Source organism: Mirounga leonina, unplaced genomic scaffold (assembly GCF_011800145.1).
Source record: "Mirounga leonina isolate KUSES-001 unplaced genomic scaffold, KU_Mleo_1.0 Mir_199, whole genome shotgun sequence".
In the NCBI taxonomy this organism is placed as follows: domain Eukaryota; kingdom Metazoa; phylum Chordata; class Mammalia; order Carnivora; family Phocidae; genus Mirounga; species Mirounga leonina.
Genome location: NW_023270498.1, coordinates 347350 through 374878, shown reverse-complemented (window position 1 = coordinate 374878; position 27529 = coordinate 347350). Strand labels below are relative to the sequence as shown.

Below are 27529 nucleotides of genomic sequence, written 5' to 3'. Positions count from 1 at the left end.
AAAAGCCCCCTGTGGTTTGTGAAACGGGGCTTTTTATCACGATCCCTTCAACGTAAAGAATTCTGATACTTGCGGAGAAAGCACATCCTCCTCGCATCAGCCGTCATGAGCGCCTGCGGCCTGCAAAGCGAGCCGCACCTTCCAGGTCCGTAGGCGGAAAGTGAGGCCCAGGGCTTGCTCAGCCTCCCGAGCTGACACAGGGAGCGCACCGCGTCCCCCACTCTTGCCTGCACTGAGCGCACTCAGAGTGTGTCTGGGTGGTGATGGGGGCATGAGGCTGTGGTCGGGGCGGGGGTGTCAGCCCCCGAAGCTCAGGCTGCTTTCCCACTGGTCAGAGACCGGCGCTGCTGGCTTCTTCCCAAGAGCAGGTCCCACAGCGCGTACAACAGAGCTCGTCCGTGAGTTCACGCACATTTTCTGGAAACGGCCGCCACGTGAAGTACCGGCTCCTGCTGGTCTGGACACGTGTGAGCCAGAGCCAGGGCGGGCGGTGAGTGAGCCCCTCCGGGCCCCCCATCTTGAGGTGCCGGCCCCAGACTGCCCGCGCTCCACCTGGAACAGGCCCGCCCCGTGCGTCGGTGAAGGCGGCCCGCTCTGCCGCACGGGCTCCGTGGCTCCGTGTCTGGTGTGCGGCTGGCTGTCCTGGCACCATGCACTCGTTTCCCGCTTTACCCCTCTTCCCACCCTGTCTGAGGAGATCTCACCGGGGGCCGTGACCCCTGGTCAGGTGGACTTCGGGACCCAAGGCACGACCTGGTGACTGGGGGTTATCCCCCTGGGATGTGGCTCCGGTGACCATGTCCCCTCTGGTGCAGGCCGACCTTCCTGGGGGAATACTTTGCCCCGCATCTTCTGGGGTTTTATGGGCAGGTGTTGATCTAGGGCTTATTTTTTGGTGGCATTGCTTTGTGCGTAGGTGAAGGAGTTATGAAAAGCGTTGGCTGCGGACTTTGCTGGTCTGCTCTCTGACCTGTCTGTGAACTTCTGGAGCTTTCTCCAAAGGACTTGTGTTAGACCCAGCCCAAAACTAGTGATTCTCTCTTTGACTCTGGAGACCCGGGTGACCTGGCCTCTCCCGCTGTCCTTTCCGCCTGGGAGGCGGACATGCTGGTGATGTCAGTGTGTCTCCTGACTCTGCCGCGAGCCCTGTGTAGCGGGGGTCCTGCTGCCCTTCATCACATTGCCGAAGGGACAGGCCATCATGCCTGGGGGTCAGATCCACGCTTCCCTCCAGTGTGGGTGTCCTGACCTCTGGGGTAACACGCCCTTGCTTCACCCCATGTAGCCCTGGGTTTTGCTTATTCTCACGCGAGACATTTCCTGGGCACGTGATGGTCCCCAGGGCTCGGCCAAGATTGCCGCTCTGGGGCTGACGTTCACGGGGCTCGGGCAGTGACCGTTGGCACCGGTGGGGCTGCTCGGGAGCGGCAGGTGGCGTGCGCTGCGTCAGCGGGTGCTCTGTCTGCTCGGGCCCTGGCCGGCGCCTTCCTTTCCACCCCCTGAGGCACCTGTGGCCCTGCTGGACAGGACTTGTCCGGGGTCTCCGGGGCCAGCGCTCCCGGCCCGCAGAGGTGTGCACGCGGGCCCGGTGATGGCGGCGCCACACTGGAGGAGCCGTGTTCCGCGTGACACCTGCTGACCGCATCTCTGCCAGGCCAGCCTCATCGCTGATGCGAGGGAAGCCGCCGCCGCCTCCTCCCCCTCCTCCCCCAGTGGTGTCTTCTGTCCAGGTTACTGTGTTGCTTGGTCTTTTTAGCTGAGGCACAGCTGACCTGCCAGTTTCAGGTGCACAGCCTGGCGATCTGATCCCCGTGTCTTCGGGAATCTGGTTAACACCTGTCACCGCACGTAGGAACGGAGTTTTCTCTTGGGGCGTGAGCTCTCGGGATTTAGTCTCTTAGCAACTTCCACGTTCCCCCTTATTCCCACACTGCAGCCTTCTCCTAAAATTTTGTGGTCTCTCATTTTTTTTAGCGATCTAAGCATTTTAGCCATGACTCGCTTAAAATTCCGGAATAGGTTTATTTTGTGTGTCTTGGCTTTTGCTGGTCTCAGGGTTTTTTCCTCAGGGTTGCCATGTTCTTTGTGGACTGGCCGCCTTCCAGCTCTTCTCTGAGTTGCCTGTCCCAGCCGCCTGTCAGCAGTGTTGATTTTTGGGATTTGTGGCACCTGTCAGATGTCATCGTGAGGGTAGCTGCGGTCATGGCAGCGTGGTGACAAAGTCACAGATGGGGGGGTGCGCGGTGGCGGGGGGCGGGGCTGCGTGCTGACGCAGGACCCCTGCGCCCCCGCTTCTCCAGCAGCAGAGCATCGCCTCCGGGGCCGATTTTCCTAGAAGCGGACTTGTCCCTTGGGGGTCGAGGAGGACAGAAAAGAGCCTGTGCGCAATGCGTCACCTTTTTGCTGTTTTTCATTCTGCCGGAGAATCTGAGGAGAAACTCACGGTGAAGCTCTGGCCTCGTGCGTGAGGGAAGCGTGGTCGGCTCTTTGCTCCGTCCACTCTGCTGGGGAAGGCAGCCAGGTGCCCCTTCCTGCCCTCGGGGCAGGCGCCGAGCGGCGCACTCACCACAGAGGCGTTGGCGCCATCCCCGGTGTCGGCTGGGGCTGGTTAGGAACCTGGCATTCCACTGAACCCTGGCATTTTATTTTATTTTATTCTATTTTTTTAAAGATTTTATTTATTTATTTGTGAGAGAGAGAATGAGAGACAGCATGAGAGGGAGGAGGGTCAGAGGGAGAAGCAGACTCCCTGCCGAGCAGGGAGCCCGATGCGGGACTCGATCCCGGGACTCCGGGATCATGACCTGAGTGAAGGCAGTCGCTTAACCGACTGAGCCACCCAGGCGCCCAACCCTGGCATTTTAATGCTGGGACTTGGAACTCAGAGGTTCGGAGTCTAGGCCTGCTGTTTTGCTCATGCGGAGGCCACAGACCGTCTGGTAGAACGGTGGCGGAGCGGAGACCAGGCCCCGGCCACGCCGGCTGGTTGCCTTTCGGGGGGACAGCGTCACGATGTTGCTGCAAAGTCACGGCAAGTACGTTGGACGACAAGCAGATTTCTCTCCTCCTGTGTGTGCTGCTTCCTGCTGGAGCTGGGGGTGGTCTGTGCTAACCTGCTGGCGGGTGGGCTCACGCTGCTTGTGTCTTCACCGCAGGAACCTTCCAGAACGGCACCACGGCTTCTGAGCATGTCTTGTACAGCATGCTTTGCCCCTGAGCTCGAAGCAGCTGATGGAGTTGGTCTGAAAGCTCTGTGCCACGGGGTTCCCTTCTCAGACGGTGTTTAGAGCGAGTGTCGGCTGGAGCTCTAGAGAGGCGACTTCAGTAACAGGAGGGTCACAGGCTCCACGTCTGCTTCGTAGTGTTTGAACGCTCAGGACGTTTGTCTTCGGGAGTGTAAACACCGATGGCAGGGAGTGTCTCTCCTGCGTCTGTCCTGCCCTCTCCCGGCCCCCGCCCCGCCCCCAGCATCGCGTGCGAGCTGCTGGGACGTTCTGGCAGACAGACGCCACATCTGTGATCAAGTACGAGCATGTGCTGTCACCCCCCCGCCCCAGCACGATGACACATTTGCGCACCTGTTCCCAGTGTGGGCCACACCGGGGCGGCTCTGGTCTCTGGCGCTGGCTGCCGTGCCCCCCGTGCCCCAAGCGTGCCTGCTCAGGCTGCCAGAAACCCGAACATGCAGGTGCCCTGAACCCCACGGCCCCTCACACCCAGGGCTCCGTCTGCCTTTGTCCCTTCAGGCAGCAAGCTGGTTACTAAACGAGTCCCCTGGTAATTGGCACTGAGGTTGTTTGCAGTCTTCTGCTGGAAATAGACAATAAAACAGGAATGCCCTTTAATAAATTTTATCTTGGGGGGCTCCTGCGTGGCTCAGTCAGTTAAGTGTCTGACTCTTGGTTTCGGCTCAGGTCGTGATCTCAGAGTCGTGGGATCGAGCCCTGGGTCGGGCTCTGCACTCAGCAGGGAGTCTGCTTGAGATTCTTTCTCCCTCTCTCTCTGTCCCCCCCCCAACTCACACACATGCGATTTTTGCACTCTATCTCTAAAACAAATCTTTTTTTTTTTTTTTTTAAGATTTTATTTATTGGGGCACCTGGGGGGCTCAGATGGTTGGGCGTCTGCCTTCAGCTTGTGCCGTGATCCCAGGGTCCTGGGATCGAGCCCCGCGTTGGGCTCCTTGCCCGGCCCGGAGCCTCCTTTTCCCTCTCCCTCTGCCTCTCCCCCTGCTCATGCTCTCTCTCTCTCTCTCTGTCTCAAATGAATAAATAAAATCTTAAAAAAAAAAAGATTTTATTTATGTGAGAGAGAGAGCACAAGCGGGGTGAGGGGCAGAGAGAGAAGCAGGCTCCCCACTGAACAGGGAGCCCGATGCAGGACTCGATCCCAGGACCCCAGGATCTTGACCTGAGCCAAAGGCAGACACTTCACCGACTGAGCCACCCAGGTGTCCTATAAATAAATATTTAAAAAATAATAGGTCTATTCAAGTCCTTTAACTTCTTAAGCATTGGATTGTCTTTTTATTGTTGAATTGTAAGAGTTCTTTTTAAGTGTAAATACTGTACCCTCGTCAGATAATTTGCAGGTATTTCCTCCTCCATGAATTGTCTTTTTGCTTTATTTTTTTTTTTTTTAAGGATTTTATTTATTTATTAGAGCGCGCGCGTGCTCGAGCTGGGGGCAGAGGCAGAGGGGAGCAGCAGCCTCCCCGCTTGAGCAGGGAGCCCGACGCGGGGCTCGATCCCAGGACCCCGGGATCATGACCTGAGCCGAAGGCAGGCGCTTCACTGAGCCCCCCAGGCGCACCCCTCTTTTTACTTTCCTAAGGGCGTTTTTTGAAGCACAAGAACCTTTAGTTTTGGTAAGGTCTAGAATTTATTCATTTATTTTTGGTTGTTTGTGCAGATCTGAGAAACCATTGCCTAATCCAAGGACATGGATAGTTACATGTTTGTTTTCTTCTAAGAGTTTTATAGTTTTAGCTCTTGCATATAGGTTTTTGATCCATTTTGAGTCAATTTTTGGATGAGGTATGAGGGAGTTGTCTAACTTCAATCTTTTGCACGTGGATATCCATTTGTCATAGATGCATTTATTGAAAAGACTGTTCTTTCCCTCATTGAATTGCCTTCCCACCCTTGTTTAAAATCACCTGACTGTAAATTTATGGGTTTATTACTGAATTTTAAATTCTCTTCCATTGATCTGTATGTTCATCCTTATGCCAGTACCACAGTTTTGATTATTGTATCTTTGTAATAAACTTTGAAATTTTTTGTTCTCTTTTTCCTCCATGACTGCTTTCTTTTATGTTAAATAGAAATTTTCTAGTGTAGTATTTTATTTTTTATTTTTGTTATTTAAGATTTTTTTTTTTTTTTAGAGAGAGCGAGCGAGCATGCCAGGGAGGGGCAACGGGAGAGAATCTCAAGCAGAATCCCTGTGAGTGTGGAGCCCAAGTGGGGCTAGATCCCACAACCCTGTGATCATGATGTGAGCCGACATCAAGAGCCGGGCACTTAACCGGTTGAGCCACCCAGGCACCCTGGGTAGTATTTCTTTCTTTTTTTTTTAAACCGTATTTTTTGGGATATTGTCTTAGTGTTTTTTCTGGGATTACAATCTATTTCAGATCAATACAACTTAATTTTAATGTGTATCCGGAATTGGCTTTTATTTGATAACTTCTGTTCTCTGCTCCTTTGTGGTGCAGTTGTTTTAAATTAAATAGAGAGTTAACAAAAGATACACTTACACTGTCTTTTCTATTTATCTTTACCAGCACTCTCTATTTCTTCACGTGGATTCAAGTAACTATCTAGTGTCCTTTCATTTCAGCCTGAAGAACTGTCTCTAGTTTCTTGCAGGGCTTGTGTAAGAAAAGATAGGCCTGTTAGGGATGAATTCTCTCAGGGTTTTGTTGTTGTTGTTGTTTGTTTGTTTGTTTTTTAAATCTGTGAATGTCTTAATTTTTCCTTCATCTTTGAAGGATAGCGTTGCCTGATATAGAATTCTTTGTTGACATGCCTTCCCTTCACCCTTTGAATATTCCGAACCACTGCTTTCTAGCCTGCATGGTTTCTTCTTTCTCTCTTTCTTCTTTTTTTTAAAGATTTTTATTTATTTATTTGACAGAGAGAGAGATAGCGAGAGCAGAAACACAAGCAGGGGGAGTGGGAGAGGGAGAAGCGGGCTTCCTGCTGAACAGGGAGCCCGATGTGGGGCTTGATCCCAGGACCCCTGGGATCATGACCTGAGCCAAAGGCAGACACTTAACTAACTGAGCCACCTAGGCAACCTAGCCTGCATGGTTTCTGATGACAAATCAGCTGTTATTCCTGTTGAGGAGCCCTCCTGTGTGAGAAGTTGCTTTTCATGCTACTTTCAAGATTCTCTGTTGGCTTTTTTGATGCATCTAGGTTTTGATCTCTTTGAATTTATCCTACTTGGCGTTCATTAAGCTTCATGAATGTGTGTTTTCAGTCATTTTTTCCATATATTCTTTCTACCCTCTTTTTCTTTCTTCTCCATCTGTGGCTCCATTGTGCATGTTGTGGTGTGCTTAGTGGTGTCCCTCAGGTCTCTGAGGCTCTATTCATTCATTCTTTTTTTTTTTTTAAAGATTTTATTTATTTATTTGACAGAGAAAGAGAGAGCACAAGTAGGCAGAGTGGCAGGCAGAGGGAGAGGGAGAAGGAGGCTCCCTGCTGTGCAGGGAGCCGGATTTGGGGCTCGATCCCAGGACCCCAGGATCACGACCTGAGCCAAAGGCAGCCGCTTAACCGACTGAGCCACCCAGGCGCCCCTATTCATTCTTTCTGTTTCTCAGATGAAGTAATCTCATTTGTCCTATCTTTATTATTTATTTATTTATTTTATTTTATTTTTAAAGATTTTATTTACTTATCTGACAGAAAGTGACGCAGCAAGAGAGGAAACACAAGCAAGGGGAGTGGGAGAGGGAGGAGCAGGCTTCCCGCCGAGCAGGGAGCCCGATGCGGGGCTCGATCCCAGGACCCCGGGACCATGACCTTAGCTGAAGGCAGATGCTTAATGACTGAGCCACCCAGACGCCCCATCATTTGTCCTATCTTTAGATTTTCTGATTCTTTCTTCTAGCTGCTGTGATTTGCTTTTGAGACCCTCTAGTAGATTTTCTGCTTCAGTTTTTTTCCCCAGTTACTTTTAAATTTCGGAATTTGTATTTGTTTTTTTTTTTTAAAGTAATGTTTATCTGTTTATTGATATTCTTCATGAGGTAGTATTCTCATACTTTGTTAGTTATTTACACATGGCTTTCTTTAGTTTTATGAGTATATTTACAATAGCTGACTTACAGACTTTTACTAAGCCCATGTCTAGATTTCCTTGGGGACGGGTTTTATTGTTTGCTTTTGTTCCATGTATATGGACTATCTTTTCTTGTTTTAGTGAGTCCTGTAATTTTTTGTTGAAAATTAGACATTTTAAATAACAATATGGCAGTCCTGGACCTCCGATTCTCCCTTTTTCTCATGGTTTGTTGCTGTTGGTACTTGATGTAGTTGTTCTTGTTTGTTGGGTGACTTTTCTGAGCTAATTTTCTAAAGTCTGTATTCTTTATTGTGTGTGGCCAGTGAAGTCTCTACTTGGTGAACTTAGTAATCAACAAATGATTGGGCAGACTTTCTTAAACACCTAGGACCAGTGAATTTCTCTCCCAGGGAACTCCATGTATGTATTAGGGCCTGCCTTTAACGCTTAGCCTAGCAGTTGAAAGTTCTGCCTTGGCCTCCACTTGCTCATGCAGAGGCTCAAAGTCAGCCAGTGGTGAGAGGTTAGGGCCTCACCAAAGGGTTTTTTCTAAGTCTGCACATAGCCTGCACATTCATGTGTCCAAAGTTTTCAAAATCTCCACGGGCATTATATTCCGCAGCTTTTCCTTTTGTTTGCCTCAGCTGTTATCCCCTGTTTCAGTCAGCTGTGAAGTTAAAATACTCGCCTCTGATTGTTTTCAACAAACACTCCCTGGGGAAAAGGCTTTTCTGAGTCCATTTAAAAACAGCCTAACAATTGGGGTCTTCTGGGGAACCATCCCACAGGTCAAGTGATCCGAGTTCTTGGGAATGAAGTTTTGGAGGAGCTCCAGCTCCTCTGTGCTCCCTCTGATGGCTGCCAGGCTATACTGGGGATGTGGGTTACCAAGGGGCTAGAGAGTGAGAACGGGCCTAGGGTCAGCTAAAATGTCATAAAGCTTGTTTTTCTTGAATCAGTGCTCTCTGGGTTCCTGCAAACCTTTGATTAGTTTCCAAAGTTCAGAAAACGTACATATTGACAATTTTTACCAATATTCTTGTTGCTTTTTTGAAAGAGAGCTTTTTTGGAGGTGTTACTCTATAATTTACACTTTTGGATCAGGAATTTCTTGTGTAGCTTTTTGTTTTCCTGGTGTTTCTTTTTAACTTGTAAAAAATAGTATCTTTTCATCATAATGTCCAAATCAGCCAGACGCACTAGAACAACGTATTGTCTAGAAATCGCTTTTCCTAAAGCCCTCTCACCTCTGATTCCAACCCGGACCAATTATGTTTCAGTTCTGCTGTATAGTTTCCATCCTGGAGCTTCCTTTCACTGTACTTCTAGATTAAATTCGGTGTTTCGGATCCCTTTTGGATCTTCCCACCCCCCCCCCAGTTTTATTAAGGTATAATTGACATATGACACTCTGTTAGCTTCTGTGGTATAACATAAGGCTCTGACATCTGTATTGCACAATGGTCACCAAGGTAGAATTAGTTACACTTGTCACCATACGTAGTTAAGGTTTTGTGTCTGTGTGTGTGATGAGTGTTGGAGTTCTGCTCTCTTAGCAGCTTCTTCATGCCCGGTGCCATGTTGTGAGCTGTGGTCACCGTGCTGTGCAGGAGGTCCAGGCCCCACTGACCTTCCTATTGGACGTTTGTGCCTTTGACCCCGTTCCCCCAGGATCTTCCTCTGGTTTGGTTTTTTTCCTCATTTTGCTGGGCTATAGCCTCAAGGAACTTTCTCCAGGTATGTTGTAAATAAGAGATTCTTGAATGTCTTAAAATGTAGTTATTTTAAACTTTCCCTTATTTCATGGTTCAGGTGTGTATGGAAATCTAACTTTAAAAAAAGTTCTCCCCTTAGAAAATTGAAGACATTGCTTCCCTGTCATCTTATGTCCAGTGTTAACTGTTTCTAGAGATCTCTTCCGTTCAGGTTCTTTGTGAGTAAACTTTTATCCCTGGTCTTTGGAATTTTTAGGGCCTTATTTTGAGTTCTCGGTGTTATGAGTCCACGAGTTTGTGTGCGTTGTGTTTTACTCCTTCTGCACAGCCCTCGGTGGGGTTTTGTCCGAAGGCATGTTTTCCTCGACCCCGGAGCATTGTCTTGTTGCTGCATGGTTCCCAGCACACCACCCCCACCGCCTGGATGGGTCTTTGTCTTTACCTTGATGTTTTTTGATTTTGTTTTCCAGTCTTTCTGTTGCAGATTCTATTTTAGCTTCTGTGTGTTTAATTCTAAGTGGTGTATGTGTGTGATTGTTCTATTTTCATATTTCATTTTGGTTCCATGGTCACACCTCTCACGCCTCTCTGAGGATATATACTGGAAATACTTTAGAATTTCCTTTTTTCCTATTTGCTCCGTAGTCTTTGTTTTTTCATGCTGTTGCTTTAAGGATGCCTTTCTTAATTTCCTAGTAGTTTTTTTAATTAAAAAAACGTATTTTCCCCATTCTTCTGAGTAGGGGATGGATGGTGTCGATGGTGTTCTCCATTACGTGGCTGAGGTCTGGTCAGAGCCGAGGGGCCGACCGGCCAGCCTTCCGTACAGGACATGGGGCCGACCGCCCACACCGCCCCTCAGACTGCTGCTCCGTGTCTCTGGAGCACTGCCCCGTTGGTCTGTACCACAGCGGGGTCCTGTCCCCTCCGGTGGGGCTTCCTCAGCTGTCCCAGGGCTGACTGAGGGGCTCTGCTCCCGTCCTCCCTGCCTGCTGACTGCCAGCCAGAAGCCCCATGCACAGACGAGACGACTCACTCGTCCCTGCTCCGTGCTGTCTGTCCCCACACTCTTCTCCTTTGTCTCCACGTTTCCTCCTCCTCCTCCTTCCTCCCTTGCATTGTCTGGGGTTTTTCTCTTTGTGCTTTGTTCCTGTCGTTTCTGTGGGTCACAGAGGCTGGGACACGATCACCCTCCCCAGAGTGACATCTCAGACTGGAAGCATCTCCTATCTGGGTCCCCTTCGGTGCTTTGGCTCATCCCCTGTTGTGCAGGCCTCGCAGTGTGAGAAGCTTGCCCAAATTTGGAAATTATCGTGTTACGTAAAGTTGGCTGGGAGGATTTTATTAAAGTGAGCTTGCTCCTGGGGCGCCTCCACCACACATCCAAATTCATGGTCAGGGACATCGTCTGGGAGTGTGCCAGGCTGCTGCTGATTTGGCCATTGGATGCTGAGTAAATCCGGGTCGTGCCCATGTCTTTGCAGAACTGGCTGAGTGAACAGGACACCCCCAGAGGTTGGGTGTGGGCATGTGTGGGCCGTGGGTCACTCTGCTCTGTAGCAGCGCTTTTGTCCCCTTTTCCCTGCTTCCCCCGCTTCCCCCACTCCCGGCACGGTTCAGGAATTCTTCCTCTCTTGCCCGAGAGCCGCCTGATGGTGGGAACTGTGGAACAGCACCCCTTCCACTGTCCATCTTTTACTCGAGGGTTTTTACAGTACAATTAGGTTACAGGAGCCAAGCTCGAATATTCTGTGACTGAGAATTTCTGTTCGATGCTTTATGCGTGTTTAATGAGCACTTACCAAGCCATGTGGGAGGGTCGTCTCCAAACAAAAGCGGATGGAACCCCACCCTTAGGCCTGAGTTCTCCCCTCCAGTGTCTTTTCATTTAATGCACGCATTATGCAGATGCTGTCATAAAAAGATTTTGCAGTTTAGACACATGTTTCAGAGTTCAAAAAGAATTGAAATGGAATAAAAACAGGAGTTCTGTGTGCTTCCCTTTTCCGGTTACTGATCTGATGAACCTCCAGGGGTTCACGAGCTTTGGATGCTTCAGGCCAGGGTCCCAGCAGGTCCCAGTGTGGTTGTGCAGGCAGCTGCAGGGGAGAAGGGAGAGACTGTCCAGGACAAGTGTCCCCAAGGAGAGAATGGTGGGCTGAGAGGCTGGGTTTCTCGAGAACAGGGGAGCCGGCCTCACTGTCCCCGGGGAAGGCACAGTGGTTTGCAGACGGAGGCAGAGTGGGCGTGCGGGGGCTCGGCCCTCCTGGGCGTCCTCCAGAGCTGTGCTGCTGATGAGGCCCGACAGCGAGATGGGGGTGGGAGCCTGCACCAGCCATGCTTGCCTTCCACCATGGCTACCGGTCTCCCCGATGGAGAAGGGATTTCTGTGGAAAACCAGTAGTTTTCCCTGCGTCATCATTACGCACGTTGAAACGGGACTTCCAGTACGTTTACTTGGAGACGGCGGTGCGTGGGCTGCCTCCAGTGTCACTGGGTCGGTAGGATTCTCTTCGTCCAGAGTGCCTGTGGACCCCCAGGATGGCCTTGCATCTTGCTCTCCCGTGGTCTGCGGCCAGGTCCTGCTTGGGAGCGTGCTAGGCACCACCTTCCAGCACAGAGTGACTCCCTTCTGCTCGGTTCCAGGTCTCGGTGGCCCTGAGCAGCAGCTCCATCCGGGTGGCTGTGCTAGAGGAGGATGGGGAGCACGTCCTCATGGAAGGGAAGTTCACCCACAAGGTCAACACCGAGAGCTCTCTCTGGAGCCTGGAGCCTGGCAAGTGCGTCCTGGTGAGTGTGGGCGTTGGTGCTCGAGCTCTGGGAGGGGGTGGGGGTCACACCCGCTGTGGGGCTTATCCTCGGGCCGTGGGGGCATGGATTCCTGCTGTCTGGGGCACAGCTCAGGGGGCACCTCTGCTGGCCTCGGCCCCTTGGGGTCCGGCCATTTGGTTCTCTGAAGCAGAGCATGAACTCATGGTCCTCCGTCCTTGTGCCCACATGGTGACCACACGCGCAGGCCGCACGCGGTGACCACAGAGGAGCTCCTGTGGGGTCATCCCCAGAGCATGGCTGTGCTTGCCAGTGACCTGGTTACAGCTGAGGCAGAACCAAATGTGACAAATTGGAAGGCAGGTTGAATTTCACGGATGTCCTCCTGGAGGATGCAGAGTTAACAGATTCAAACAGACCGGCTTGTTTGACAAAGGGGATCTCAGCTGGCTGTGCCCCTTGGGGCTGCAGAAGCCAAGCCAGGTGCTCTGGCACTCCTGTTCCTGGCATCCTCAGTGGCTCCTTCCCCCTCCTCGGGGCCTCGCACCCGGTCTGGCAGGGGGTGCCCAACCAGGGTCTGGTGAGAGGGTGCAGTCACCAGGAACAGACCAGGTCTGTGGACAGAACCTCATGATTTTACACAGACCCATTCTTCACGTGTGCCCGGAAGGAAGGAAGGAAGGAAAAATGTTCCCGTTTCATGTTCGCAGGATGGGCACCAGTGGGCCAGCCTGTGTGCGCTGACCGGAGGCCTTGGCGCGAGAGGGGTCTGTCGTGCGGGGCTGCTGGGGCGCACTCACGGGCCCTCTGTGTGATGGGGACACCAGGTCGTGGGTCACAGGCAAAGCCCACCCAGCTCTTGTTCTCAGCCTTGCTGGGCTCCTCCCTGCCCTTCGGAGGTTCCTGCTCCTCTCCGTGGGATTGTGACAGTTGTCATCCTGGGGCTCAGCCCCTCTGCCCATCACGCCGTGCCTGCCTGTCCCCCAGGCCCCGGCCCCATTGCAGAATGCCTTCCCGGTCACGGCCTCACTGGTGCCTCTCGGGGCTGTGGGAGGTAAAGTCAGGGTCTCCTCGCCACCTCCAGCCCAGCCTCCCAGCGGCTCATCCTGTGCCAGTGGGGCTGCGAGACCCGAGACCCAGGGTGCCCACTGCCTGCGGACAGCGCGGGGGGGCCCCGAGCAGCGCCCCAGCGGGAGTCCCACCCAGGGTGCACGCGTTCTGCCTGATGCCCCGCCAGGACGTGTGCGCCCGCGTCCCTGCGCGGACGGGCCGGCCGAGGGCTCGCTGCTGCCCTGGCGTCCGTCAGGGTTATCGCCCGCGTACTTTCTGTGTCCGCTGTGGAGACGCGCCTCTGGTGATCCCTGAGCTCGTCTCGTGGGGGCTTCGTTGGTAGCCGTGCCTGACTTCCTCACGGCCACATTGCCTCTCTGTGTGTCCGTGTGCGAGTGCTCGAACACGGCTGTGGTTCGCGCAGCCCGTTAAACCTTGTCATCGGCTGCCATTTCTGAGCACGCTCGGGGCCCGTTTAACTCTCCAGAAGCTCGTCCATGGGACGTGACTCGCCCGAGGCGGAGCCCCACGTGCCTCTCCGCCTCCCGGCTGCGGGGCGCCCTGAGGGGGTGGGGGGAGCGCGCGCGCAGCCCGTGGGAGGCCTTCCTCCCGTCCGCCCACGCCGTGCCCGCTGCCACTGACTTTCCTACTTTGCCTTTGCCACGCGCCTGCCGCTCAGCGAGTTCAGCTGTGCGGAGCCGGCCACGGGCGGAGGTGCACTTGGCGCTGCCCGTGAACATGGTTTCTGACCCCCCCCAGCCGGGTCCGTGGGGGAGCCCTCGGGTCTGCGGGTGCTGGGCGAGTACTGCCCGCGGTGCTCGGGGAGGCTTGACCTCAGCAGCTGGGGCTGCGTGGGGAAGGCCCTCGCACGCACGCCCCGAGCTTGCCCGTTGGCACCGCCGGTGTGCCCTGCCCGTGGGGTGTGGGGCTCCCCCCACCTCCCCTCCCGACCACGGGCCGTGTTCTGGACGTCGCGGTTCGTGTGATATTTGGCGTCATGTATCTGAGATGGTACCGCGGCCGAGCGAGCGCGTTGCCGTGACGCATGAAGACCCTTATCCCTTTGCTGCTGGGGGCATGCACCACGTCCCTCGGGCCTCCGCTCCGCTCGGCACTGCCTGGCTCGGGTAGTCCCATCGGCTGCACGGGAACTGCGTTCCTGACCCTTAGGATGAGGCTGAGAGCCTTGGCTGGCCCAGCCCCAGACGTCCGTAGGTTGCTGATGGTTCAGGGCCAGGCCCTGTGCTGGGCACCAGGGCGACTGAAAAACATGGTCGAGGGCGCCTGTCCGGAGGGCTGCAGGCCTGGAAAGGGTTCCAGTGTCCTCCCCAGAGCCTGGAACCTGCGAATGGGACCTTACGAGAGAACAAGAGGGAGGTTGGAGACGGAGGAGGACACACAGGCGGAAGGAGTGACGTGAAGACAGGCAGATGCTGGGGAGACCGCCACAGCCCGTCCCCGGAGACCTCCGCAGGGAGCCCAGCCCTGCAGCCCCTGTCGGACTTCCGGCCTCCAGACGGAGAGCATCAAGGCCCCTGGCTGCCCCGGGGCACCGAGGGGCGAGACTGCTGTGAGGGCCTCATGGACCACGAGGGGCAACCCCAGGGCTGCCCGTCACCTCCCCAGAGTCCTTGGTCCGTGCCTGACCTCCCAGCGGGCGACGTCACTGGCTTCCCAGCCCCCGTCGTCCCCTGAGGGCGTGCACATCAGACAAGCTGCAGGCGTTCGGAGCGGGCAGGGGTGGCAGCTAAAACCGGATGACAGCTCTTACCTCCCTCCCTCCCACACTCGAGAGTGTTAAACGAGGCTCCTTGCCTCTCAGGCAGGCTCCTTTCTCTGCTGAGAGACAGGGAGTCGGCGCTTCCCCCGAGCCGTGCTGTCCCAGAGGCGCACCAGCGCCCTGTCCTTGTCCCATACCCCCCCCCCCCGCGGTGCTGACGGCCCCCTCTGCCGGGGCGGGGTGTTCCCGGGCCGGCCCCTGCCCCGCTTAGCGCTCCCCCGAGCGTGTGCGTGCGTGCGGACTGTGCCCCCGCATCCTCTCCTGGACTTCAGTTCTCAGCGGGGCTGCAGGCTCACCGTAGTCCTCGGCCGTCTGCCAGGGGACGCTGTCCTGCGCCCTGTGTGTGTGCGGCCGCCAGCATGGACTTGCCGACCCACACTCACCGTGGCTGGCCTGCCCGCGCGCCTTCGTCTGTCCCTCTCCGTGTCCTGACGAGGATGTGCGTTTCCCGCGGGGTCACAGCGCATCCTCCGTCCCAGCTGCGGGCTCAGTAACCGCAGCATTCTGGCAAGTGCTGGAAGCCAGTCCGTGGAACGGCCTTCCGCGTGCTCCTCTCCCAGGACCCTGGGCGTTTCTCGGGCCAGTCAGCACTGTGGCGCCGTCCCCAGGCAGTCCCTGAGTCCCAGCAGGGAGGAGCTGTGGCTCCGGGGGGTGGGCAGCAGGAAGGTGCCAGGCACAACCAGCAGACTGTGCTCCTGGGGGATGCAGGGTCGTCCCTCCGTCCTGGGGCGAGGTGAGCGCAGAGGCGAACGCAGACAGCGTTCCCTACCGGCACAACCACGCCCCGGCCCTGTTCCGTCCGGCCCACACAGTGCTCTGATCTGTGAGCTTAAAAAGCTCGTTGGCGGCATGAAACACTGGGCGCTTGCCCGTCGTCCTGCTGTGCCTGGCTAGCTCCGGGGTCGGTGGTTGGATGCAGACCCACGTCCTTCCAGAGGGGCCTGCAGGGAGCAGGTTCCGCCGTCTGCCCTCGTGGCCAGCACCGTCCACGGCTCTCACGGTGTCCCCCTGGTCCCCACTGTCTGGACGGCCGCTGCCCCCGTCAGGCACGAGGCCGCCCTGCTTGGACGCTGTTCTGCCAGGCAGGGGGGAGGGGGAGGCAGGGCTGCTGAGTCATCGCACAGGTTGTGGGGGTGCTGAGCTCCTTCACACGGGGTTGGAAGTTTCTGTGAGGACGCTTCGGGAAACTGATTGGAGATCTGGGACCAGGTCGATGTGAGGGTCCTGGAGGGAGGCCAGGTAAGGGGGTGTGGCGAGTTAGCGAGGATACTCTCAACACCTGCGTGATGAGGGATGGGAGTGAGCGGGAGCCACCGAGATGCCGGGCACCCGGGAGTGGTGCTAACAGCGGTTAAATGGCTCCACCGTGGGGGAGGAGGCCCCTGCCGCCATTGTGGGGAAACGGGCTCAGGGAGGAAGCCGGTGGATGTGGCGGAGTGACACCCTGGACGGGGCACAGTGTCACCTGAGCAGTATACTCTTGGGGGCACCTTCCTGAGCTTAATCAGGAGGAAACACAAGACGAACCTCAAATGAAGAGTGGTCTTTAAATGCGAGGCCATGGAATGTTCCAGATGAGCAGGGACAGGACCGCTAAGGTGCATTTGGGACCTCAGCCTGGATCCTGTGCAGGAGGGAAAGTTCTGCTAAAGAAAAGAGCATCCCTGTCCCCGGGAAGGAGGCACCTGTTGAGATATCGGGTGGTTCCGGGCAAGATCGTGGAACTGACTGTGAGTCATGCGTGTCGTCAAATGCATGTGCCGTGATGGAGCAGGGGTAGCCTGTCGGTGGGGGAGCCCAGGACAAACACACACGGCTATGTTTGGAATTATTCCAAGTAAAATGTTCAGGAAAACACGATGGTAAACGAGCACGCGGAAGGGTGGCGACGTCTTTGGTCACGGAACCACGAACCAGAGCAACGCGCCACTTCCCCCCTGCTGGGCGGCGTGGACGTGCCATGGGGACAGCACGCTGAGTGCAAGAAGTGGGGGCTCAGAAGGACACCGAGGGTGCGCAGTGGGGGGCCGGGAAGCATAACGACACGGTGGGGAGGGGCTGGTGGTGGGCACGGGGCTCCTTTGGGGCGAGGACGGTGCCCTGAACCGGATAGCGGTGGTGGTTGCCGAACACTGTTGGGCTAAACGCACGGAGTTGTTCACTTTAGAATGATCGACTGTGTTATGTGAGTTTTCTCTCAAAACACAGTGTCTCTTACTTATTTTTTCTTAAAGATTTTATTTATTTGACAGAGACACAGCGAGAGAGGGAGCACAAGCAGGGGGAGTGGGAGAGGGAGAAGCAGGCTCCCCGCCGAGCAGGGAGCCCAATGTGGGGCTCGATCCCAGAACCCTGGGATCATGACCCGAGCCCAGGGCAGACGCTCAACGACTGAGCCACCCAAGCGCCCTTCAAAATAGTGGTTTTAAAAGTGTTGCTCGGCTCATCTTGATTTTTGTTGGGTTTGCGAAGGGCTCATGTGGGTAGCAAGGCCCGGTAGCTCCTTGTGTGCCGGGTCAGCCCGTCCTGCCCAGAAACCCTGTGTGTGGTTGGCGGTTCACGTGGAGGGGCGGGCAGCAGAGGTGGTGCAGGGCTGACCCCTGCCATGCCCTCTGCGGAGGGGCGCTGCTGGGCCCAGAGTGGCTCTGCCCTTGGCCCTGCGGGCTGCTGACTCCTGGGTGTGTGCAGAGGTCCTGGCAGGGGTGATGACGGAGGGCCTGCGGGTGGGAAGGGCCTGAGGGTCTCTGTCTCCAGAGGCAGAGCGGCCTGTAAGTGCCTCGGAGCGCTCTCCGGGAATAAAGGGGATAGCGAGACCGGGAACGCCTTCCCCCTCGGAAGGTGTTGGTTGTGTTGGAACACAGATCTGCACCTCGGCGGAGGTGGGCCGTGCTCTCGATATTGGGGTCTCAGAGGGCCAGGTCAGGTCCCCGCACACAAACTGGGGAGCAAAGTCCGTGAGAAGCGGCTGACTGGAGCATCTGGAGACCAGATCCACCCCAAACGTCAACCATGGCGTTGGCATCTCCGAGCCCGCGGTCTCGGTGCCCCCTCTCCCCCCCGCCCCCGTCTTCACGCCCCACGCCCGCCGGGATAGTCGGCAGCGGGGAGGCTTATTTCTGTCCTGCAGACATTGCCATGCTGTCACCCAGACACCCTCTCACCGTGCGGCCTGCCCCGTATCCCACACCCCGAGTCCTTCTCCGGGACTGGGCTGGAGCCCTGCTGTGGTGGTGAGGTCCGGACCCCCGGTGGGGGGCTCAGGCACATGGTGTCCTCACAGACGTCACTGGTGGGGGCCAGTTCCGGGTCTGTGGAGTCACGATTGTGCTCTGGCCAGGAATCCTCTGCTCGGGGTGCTGCTCTGAGTGAGAGCTGCTCTGGCTGCAGGCCTGTCTTGTCTGCCCTGCCTCCCAGCCTTCGGGGTGTGACTGGGGCTTTCGTGCCTTTGGAGACTAAGTGGACAGTGTGAGGGACCGTGGACCGCCCAGCAGTCCGTTCTCGGCCTCTGAGGAGCTCGGCCACCAGCCCACAGGGAGGCATGCCGTCTGGGCCCCGCCTCCCCCGTGCGCTGCCCTGACTTGGGGGGCGTGCTGGAGGCAAGGGAGGTCCTCGGGGGTGTGGTGGGCACTGGGGGGGGGCGGGCAGGAGCCTGTGGACAGAGGCTCCTCTCCCCGGCGGTGCAGGGAGGCTGGGGCGGGGGCCAGGCTGGGGTCCTGGCCGCTGAGCGGGTGCGGGGCACTCACACACGCAGGTCCTCGGCCTCCAAGAGAACCTGGGGTGGGGGGGACGAGGGCTGCCCCCCCACGGAGCGCTGTCTGCCCGTGTGTCCCAGGTGAGCCTGAACAAGGTGGGTGAGTACTGGTGGAGCGCTGTCCTGGAGGGCGAGGAGCACATCGACATCGACAAGATCAACAAGGAGCGCTCCATGGCCACGGTGGACGAGGAGGAGCACGCCGTGCTGGACAGGCTCACCTTCGACTACCACCAGAAGCTGCAGGGCAAGCCGCAGAGCCACGAGCTGGTGAGGAGGCGTGCTGGGCGGGGGCGGTGGGGGACGCTGCGGGCAGGGGGGTCTGCAGCAGGGTCCTCGCAGGTGGCTCTGGCCCTCCGGGGTGGGGCACTGGTTCTGCCCCTGTTCAGAGCCCAGGTGGAAGGGCTGTGATGTGCAGCTGGTCCACACAGACGTGGGACGTCGCACGTGATCCGGGCTCTCCGGGGCTGTGTGTGGGCGGGGGGGGGGGGGGACGGTGCCCAGACAGCCCCTCCCCCGAGCCCCCGGGGACCCTCGGCAGAGTTGTGGGGAGCCAGGCCCAGCCCTGCTGCAGGGCCCATGGGAAGAAAATCCTTCCGAGTCACTTGGGAACGTCAGAGACCAGAGAAGTCCGGATGGCCAGCGTGGAGGGGACATTAGGGGTCCACACGGGCAGAGGTCCGCACCGCGCAGCACGTGCTGGGGGCAGGAACGCGGATCGCCAGGCGTGTTCATTCTTCCTTGTGCTCAGTGCTCCCAGGAATGTCTGTTGAGGGCAGGAAGGGTTGGTTTTATCAGGTTAATTTTGGTTCCCAGGTGTGGTGGGCACCGGCCGAGTCAAGTCTCACAGAGGAGGGGGTCTTCTTTGTTCCATGTGTGTCGACACGGGGTCCCCCCGATGCCATTCGGGGTTCCGAGGCGTCCTCACTGGTCCTCCCCCCTGCCGCCCTTTCCTCAGGTCCCACGCAGATGGCCTTGCTCCTACGAGGGTCACTCAGGGAGCTGACCACCGCCAGTTGGGCAGGGCCGGCTGGGTCATGAGAGGAGCATCGGGTGCTCTTGCCGGCTCGTGGTCAGGGTGGCTCGGGCAGCAGGGCTGGGGCCTGAGTCCCGAGTTGGTCCCTGCCTCTGTTCTCCTGCCCCGAGTCTCTGAACCTGCCCTCGGTTGGGCTCCCTGACCACCTGGGCCTACAGGGCCCGGGGGGGCCGAGGTGGCCTGTGTCTCCGGCTGGCGCAGCCGAGCTCGCAGATGGGGGCCTCGCCTTCATGGGCGTTGGGTGGCAGCCACGGTCCGTTACAGGACAGCTGCCTGTGGCCACCAGAAGAAAGTGTGTGAGCTTGGGCCCCGCGGAGGGGCTCGAGCGCTGCTGCCTGGAAGTGGCCGGGAACCCAGGCCCTCGAGGGGAGCAGGAGACCCTCGCCGACGGGCCCGGGGACGGACAGCCGATGGGGACGTATCCGAAGAAGAGCTTTAAAGATGCTGCTAACAGACGGGCCTCTGTGCCTTGAGTCGGAAGGGACTCCGGAAGGACTTGCCACGTGCCGGGGGGCAGCGTGCGGCCCTGGGGGACGTGAGTGCTGGGCCGAGTGGCGCTTTCCGGGCACTTTGAGCAGACATGCAGGAGCCGGGGGCTGGGTGTGCCTCTCGCCCGGGTGACCTGCGCTTGAATGCGGGGCACCATCACTGCTGTCCAGGACTCCTCTGGGCTCGGCGGGGCTTTGGGGAGGACCGTCCTCACACACGGCTGTGAGGGAAGCGCCGTGTGGGGAGCGGGTTCGGACCACGAGAGCGTGAAGGCAGGAGGACTGTGCCGGGAGCTGGTGGTGAGGGAGCCAGATCTGGGGAAGCTCAGAGGTGCCGAGATCACACGGCCATGGAGCCTCGAGCTGGAGGGAAGCAGGTCCCCGGGAGGAGGAAATGTGGGGCCAGGGGTTCAGCAGGACCGGCTGGTGGCTCCCGAGGAGGCAGGGCCCGTGTGGGGAGCAGGAGTTGACGGCCCTGGATGGTCCCGGTACACAGCCCTCACCAGCGGTCAGGGCTCGCATGGGGCTCCTGTCCAGAGAGTGGCCGGCGGGGAGGGGGCTTGGAGTGGGCGGCAGGAGTTGGAGAGGAGGGGTGGGTGGGGCGTGTGTTGGGCGGGGCTGGTTTCTAGGCCCTGCGCGGTCGTGCGCCGCAGGTCAGCAGTGATCCGTTAACCCGGCCCATGTCCGCCGTGCTGGCGGTTGCACCGCTGGGCTTAAAGCCAGGGGAGAGGGGCCGCGGGCAGGAGGGACAGCGTGTCCTCGTGCGGAGGAGGCAGAGTGAGCCCTGCTCTGGGCCCTGCGTTAACCTCTGTGTCTGTTTTCTGTTTGTAGAAAGTCCACGAGATGCTGAAGAAGGGGTGGGATGCTGAAGGCTCCCCCTTCCGAGGCCAGCGATTCGACCCGGCCATGTTCAACATCTCCCCGGGGGCTGTGCAGTTTTAACGCCCGGAGGAAAGGAAGTGCCCGCTGGCCAGGAGGCGGGATGTTGGCCATGCCCCCGGCTCCCTCCTGCCAGGGACTCGTTGGCGGGTTTGCCCTTGCCATCCTTTCCTTCAAGGGCGAACCCGCGGCACCCGGCCCTGCATTTCCAGACTGCAGGGAGCAGTGCGGGGCGAGCGGGACGCCAGCCACCCGCTCTCCTCTTGCGGCCGTGCACACGCTCTGCTTGCTTTCCTTGTGCTGGGGGCGGGGAGTGGGTGGTGGGCCAGGGGGGGGGGGGGGGGGGGGGGGGGGGGGAGCCCTAGCCTTGACATCTCCCTGCCCCACGTGTGCGTGTGGTGTTGCTTGGCGTTTGTGCGCGTCCGCCACCTGCTCATCCCCGTCAAGGAGCAGCAGAAAGTGGGGTCCTGGTCGCCGCTTCTGGTTGTGGGGACACAGTCCCTAGTGGCCACAGGCGCAGCAAGAACTGGCCTCGACGTCTTCTCGTGGGACCCGGTTCTTGTCAAAGAGCTGACCGGGTGCCCCCAGGAGACCAGAGCACGGCGGCCCCGCCCCTGCCCCGTCGGCCGTCGGACGGCAGGTCTCCCGGGACCTCCCCTTGTGGCTCTGTCCTCGGGGCGGACAAGGACTCCTTTCTGGGCGATGGTCCCTCTGGAAACGGCCCCCTTCGCCTGAGTAGGTGGGAGGGGGCTCGTCAGTCGTGTGCGGGCAGGTTTGTGGCTCGCGGAGGCCTGAATACCCAGTCCCTGGGAAGCATCGGGTGGCTCTGCCGCCTTCGAGGGAGGTGCAGACGCCAGGTGGCTGGTGGGAGCATCGCCGGAGGGGGGGCGCGGAGCCCTGTCCCCTGTAGTTGGCACTGAGGCTGGTCGTGGAGCTGCTGAGACCCGTCCTCGGGAGCCCCCGGGATGTGCACACCTGCCCACGTCACCAGCGTCTCGTGTGAGAACTGTTCTCGATGGTCTCGGGCCCCTGGGCCACGCCGTGAGGGTCTTCTGGTGTGACGAGGGGGGCTGTGCACCTGCATCCCAGCCACTTGGGAGACCGGGGAGCCGTGGACTCTGTGGTCCCTTGTCTTCCTCTGCCCGACGTTCTCTTCAGTGTTGTGTTTCTGCCCCGCCCCGCCGGTCATGATGGCGGCTCACCGGCGTCTGGGAGTGGCGGGCCGGGGCCGCCACGCCGGTCCATGCTGCTGATGGCGGGCTGTCCTCACGGGCGTCTCTGCCCCTCGCTGCCGGCTGGACCCTGGAGCCGTGCAGCCCGTGTGTTTTCTCTCTCTAGACGCGGCCGCCGCAGATTGGCCACTGAGCTCCGTCAGCCGAGGTCCGCGGAGAGCAGGGTGCCCGCCTGCGAAGTCCCTCTCCAGTGTCGGTTTGCAATAAATCTGTATTTAAGCACTTCGGCGTCCGTGTGTGTCATCAGCTGCCGAGACTGTTGTGTGTGTGCGCGTGTGCGTGGGGACATTTCCGGAACTCCAGCCACGAGGTTCCTGGCTCTCACACAAAGCAAGCCCCACAGAGGGGGACTCCTGTGTCCTTTGAACTCTGCTTGTCTCCACCTGTGGCTTTCAGAAGATCAGAGCTCTTGATCAAGAAGAACGGATTGTGGCCGCAGAGCCCACGTGGGTTTCCGGCAGGTCCTGGGAACCCAAGGTGAGCACAGGGTCCCGAAGCTTCCGCCAGAGGACCCCCCACGAGGGTCCCCATGGGGAGGGGAGGGCCCCACGAGGTCCGCATGTAGTGATGCTGGCCCCGCGGCGCTGGGCTCACGCATCTGCCTTGCACCCTCCCGGGCACAGCGGGTCCATCGCGCCCCTGTCCCCGGGGACCGTGCTCAGTGGCAGGACCTGGGCGTGCTTCCTGAGTGAACGGAGGATGCGTGGTGGTGGGAGCACCCAGACGTCTGGGCCCAGAACCAGCCTGCCAGCGACGAGAGGCCCCATCTTTAACAGTTTGTCCTGAAGCGTGTGGGAGGTTACCAGTCTCCCGTGTTCTGTAGGGAAGTGCGGCGGGGAGGCGGCTGCCGCCCTGCAGACGTGTGTGCCCGGGCCTGCCCACCTGGGGACAGACCCAAGGCCACCCGACCGGGCTCTGCTCCACAGGCGGGGGACGCTCATGCGGACGTGGCCGGCACCAACGTCCTGTCACTTCAGGCTCTGCTGGGTGGGGACCCAGGCGTCTGCTCGAGCCTGGTGGTGGTCTCAGTCGCTGTGCTTCTTCACGACTGGCCTGGCGTCCGAGGTCCGCTTGCGTGCCGGGCCTCAGAGCTGGGCGCCGCCTCGGCTCTTCTCCTGCTGTGGACGGCAACAGCCCTTGCCCGTCGGTTGCCCTGAGGGGTTGGGCTGCTGCCGCCTGCCTGAACGGTGTCGGGGACCCTGCAGCCGGCGCTGGGAGAGTCTGGGCCCCCCCATGACCTGGGACGGTCACGCCCCGGCTGTGGACAGCCTGCCCAGCAGCTTGGCGTGCTTGTCCTGGGTACGGGGTGTCCTGCGGGCTGGCCCGAGACCGTGTTCCCTGGAGAAGGAGAACGTCCCTCCTGCATTCTCTGTCCTGCCACCTCCCACGCTTTTTTGCCAGGGTTGGATGGACCTTTGGGGACGTTTTGACCCAAACGCTGTGTGAGGGCCGCAGAGGAAGTGATGCCCCTGAGGCTTGAGCCAGACCCCGTTTCCGCCCCAGTGGGGCTCCCTGCCTCTGCCATCTGCGTGGCAAGGGCCTGGCGCTGGTGGACGTTGTGCGGGGCGGGGGGCGGGTAGGCCCCCCGCGTCATCTGCCAGCTGGACCCAAACAGCCCAGGCGCTCCTCCCCAAGGAGAGGCCCAGTGTGGGTGTAGAGAGGGAGCGGCTAGAGGCTTGGGGGAGGCTCCTCCTGCAGGGCAGGCGAGCCCGCCCCTCGCAGGGCAGGGTGGTTGGGAAGCTGCCCAGGCGGTAACCTTCCAGAGACGGGTCCGGACCATCCCGTGGCCGGCCGAGTGTCTCCGGGGGCCGCAGCAGGGGAGTAAGCAGCCCTCCAACGTGTGCCTGGCCCGCAGAGGGTTTGGGTTCGCAGGAGCCTGGACGTGGGGTGGGGAAGGTGCCGCAGCCCCCTGACCACCTGTCCGCTGTCAGGGCTGAGCAGGCCACGGAGGGGCTGCGGGAAGCGGGGGCCGGGACATGGAGGAGCGACTCGTTCTGAGCCCCGCTGTGAAAGCAGCCACAGGGCCTGGGGAGAGGTCCCACATCCTGCCACACAGCTCCGTGGGCTCCTCCCTCACCCAGACAGCGTGCTCCAGACCCCTCCCCGCTTAAACCCCCAGGCGCTTGGGCGTCTTGCCCGCCCTATGTCCGGACCACCCTCCTGCCAAGACGTCGGATGTAGGGTTGGGGGGCACGCCGCTGGAGACCACCTCTGCTGGTGAAAGTGCCGGGGCTCGCCGCCCCCCCCCAGGGCCCCTGACTCCACCCTCCGGGCGGCGGCTGCTGTGAAGTCTCCCTTGGGGCGCCGGCACCCTCGGGGACACCTGGCTGGCTCAGGACTGCCCCGACGGGCCGGGTGTGTCAACCCCCTCAGTCGGGGGGAGGCAGGCGGTGTTTGTGGAGCCCTGGACTCATCACCAGAGGTCACGAAGAGCATCCTGGGTACCCCCTCGGCCTCAGCGGGGATTGTCAACGCCCCTGATGCCAGTCACAGACGGTGCGCACCCCCGGTTTACAGCTGAGGTAAGTGGCTCAGTCACCAGAACCCCAGGTGACCTGGGCTAGTGACGGGACTGGGGGTGGATTCAGCAGGCCACACAGCCCCCAGTGCCCTGTGCGCCCCAGGGCCGGGACAAGGGGATGGAGAGGTCCAGCCAGCTCCGGTCTTGAAGGCGAAGGCCAGGCCTTGGCTTTGACCCCAATTCCTGAAGTCTCTGGCAGGGAGCAGCTTCTGAAGTGTGCTGGAGAGGAGCGGCCCCTGCCTGGCGGGAAGGTGCAGGGCAGCACCCGGGTGTGTGGGACAGCAGGTCCTGCAGAGGCACTTGTCGACCCCTCCGGGGGCGCTGTGACCCCGCAGACCTCCACACCGGAGCGCTGGGCGTGCCTGAGGGGCTCCTGACCTCACCCCAAGCCAGAGGGCACCGTGGAGGTGTGGAGAGGGCCTTCTGCTCCTCCGTGTCCTTGGCTGCAAGATGGTCCCACACGGGGCTCAGGAGCCAGATCCTGCAGACCCCTGGCCCCCACCCTCCTCAGCCGTGTCTTCCTGACCCAGCCACCAGAGTGTCTCTCAGCTGTCACCACCAGCCCTCCTTCAGTGACCGTCCCCCTCCCCACTTCTCAGGCCTCCTTTCCTCCCTCATCTCAAGGCGGGAGGTGACCTGGGGGCCTCAGCTGCAGGAGGCCCACACCCTTTAAGATACTGTGACGCGGGGCACGAAGTGACGTTCAGGTGCATCGAGCACATTCCCATGGTGCAGCCGCCACCACCGCCCGTCTCTAGAACCATCACATCTTCCCAGAGTGAAACTCCATGCCCATTAAAGTATCTTTTCATTTGTTGCTGGTGTTGAAAACTAGATTTTACCGAAGTTCCGATTTCTGGGCTCTCTTGTAAACGGGGGAGCCAGCCAGCGCTGGGGGGTGTGGGGTGGAGGGTCCGGGCGGCTGTGGCTGCGACGGGGGCAGAGCTGACCCCCACGGCCCCACCACGCCGCCTGCTCCCCTATGACCCACCCGCGCGGGGCTGAGCCAGGAGCCCTGGCGGAGGGATGGCCCAGGCGGATCTGAGGGCAGGAATGTGCTTGGGGCACCGGGGCCAGAGGGAGGGGCCTCGGATGCTGAGTGCAGACAGGGCTCCAGAATTTGGGTCCTGGGCAGAGGGAGGGGCTGGGCCAGACATTGGTGGCAGGTCACACTCTGCAGCCACAGAGGCTGGAGCTCCGTTTCAGGTGCCGTCGGTCCTAGCCGGCCACCCAGGACGGGTGGGGGCCACCCAGAGTGAAGAGCTGGCTGGGCCCTGAATCCTGGCCCCCACGACGGGGCTGCAGGGGGCGGTGGGTCTCCAGGAGAGCTCTACACCCCTTGCGCAGAACCTGGATTGTGTCCCCTTACGTGGTAACGGACTGCAGGCCACGGGTCCTCACTGGCGGCCTCTTAGGGGCCGGAGGCTCAGGGTCAGAGAAGGGGATGTGGCCACAGAGCGGGAGGTCGGACGATGTGCCCCAAGGGTGGAGCAGGCAGAGGAGTGCCCCCCACCTTGACGTCAGACTTCCCACCTCCAGAGCTAAGGATAAATCTGTGTGAAGTCCCTGGGCCTGTTGGTGACAGCAGCCCCGGAAACTCCTCCGGGGGTGGGCTGTGGCCTTGGGGGCACGAGGATCCTGTCGTGGAGGGATTGCCCCCCACGGCGGTGGCCTCTGCACTGGCCCCCGTCTTGCCCAGTCCCAAGCCGGCGCGGCCCGGCCTGTCCGGTGGTCGTCCGCTGACCCAGGACCGAGGCCCAGACCCCCACCTGCCCCGCAGCCCTGGCGGGTCTCAGCTCAGTCCAGCGGAGCCTCCATCAGTCCAGTCAGGTCCTGACGGCCTGGGGGATGTGGACGGTGGTGTGGCAGGTGAAGGGACCCTGCGGGGATGTTGAGGGAGGGGCGGCTCCAGCAGAGCCTGTGTAGGGGGGCCCAGGATGGGGAGGGGGCCCCGACCACCCTCACCCCCCTCCTACTGGCTGACCCCTCAGAGAAGCAGGATCCCAGCATCCACGCTGGCCAGCTGGAGGGGAGACCGGGAGGGAGCCCCACACAACCTCACTTGAGCAAACGGGGTCCGGGATAGCTTCTGGGATCAAAGCTGTGTTGTTCAGGGTTCAGCGATAGAGTCAAGGAAGTTGTGAAGTGTCCCCGTTCCCTGTGGCCAGCCCGACACCCCCCGCCAGCCCCCCATGGCTGCAGGACAACGGCAAGCCAGGGGACAGACCCCCGGACAGCCCACAGAACTCATTCAGAGGCCGGTTCTCCGGGCCCCCACGGGTATGCACCTGCTGCCACAGTGGAGACGCAGAACCGCGGGGTCTCCCCGGGTGCGCTGTCCCTGTCCCTAACCCCTGCAAACCCTCATGGGTTCCCCGCCCCCACAGTCCCGTGTGAAATGGAGGCCATGCTCCCGGATTACGCCGTCCATGTCTTTGTGAGATCTGGTTTCCACTCGTGTACTTGGAGGTTCATCCGAGCTTGGGGCGTGTTGGTTGCTGATGTCCATCCCTGCCGGCTGCCAGGACCGGGATGCGGACGGGCGCCCACCATCCCAAGACACTTGGGTGGTCTCCAGTCTTTGGTAAAAATAAAGCGCGATGAGCGTTCATATGTAGGCTTTTTGTGTGAACCTAAGTTTTCTTTTCTTTGGGGTAAATGCTCAAGAGTGCAGTTGCTGGGTCACGTAAATGCACATTTAACTTTCCCAAGAAACAGCAAGGCTGCATCATTTCATGTTCTCACCGGCCGTGGAGGAGAGATCTAGCTCTTCTGCGTCCTCGCCTGCACTTGGTGCCGTGACAGGCAGAATGATGGCCCCGCGGATGTCCTCGTCCTTGTCCTCAGAACCCAGGAATAGGCCATGCAAGGGGATTAAGGTCACAGGTGAAAGGAAGGAATTCCTTGACATAAGATAAGAATATTCTGGATTATCTGAATGGACCCAACGTAATCACAAGGGTTTTTAAATCCTAAGATGCAAGGGCCACAGGTGGTTTTGAAGATGGA

General features: G+C 59.1%; 1 protein-coding gene across 2 annotated transcripts in view; it reads left to right on the top strand.

Moving 5' to 3' along the window:
* Nucleotides 1-22221, top strand: part of NUDCD3 (NudC domain containing 3) — a 59105-nt gene extending 36884 nt beyond the window's left edge. The window contains exons 4-6 of one of the 2 annotated variants that reach the window (XM_035026429.1): nt 11661-11804; nt 18446-18634; nt 22106-22221. In XM_035026429.1, coding sequence (XP_034882320.1) covers nt 11661-11804; nt 18446-18634; nt 22106-22132 — 360 coding nt within the window. In that variant the 3' untranslated portion in view covers nt 22133-22221. Of the gene's footprint in view, nt 1-11660; nt 11805-18445; nt 18635-20719 lie in introns of both variants that reach the window. The other variant, XM_035026428.1, reaches the window with a different exon arrangement.
* Nucleotides 22222-27529: the final 5308 nt, after the last annotated feature.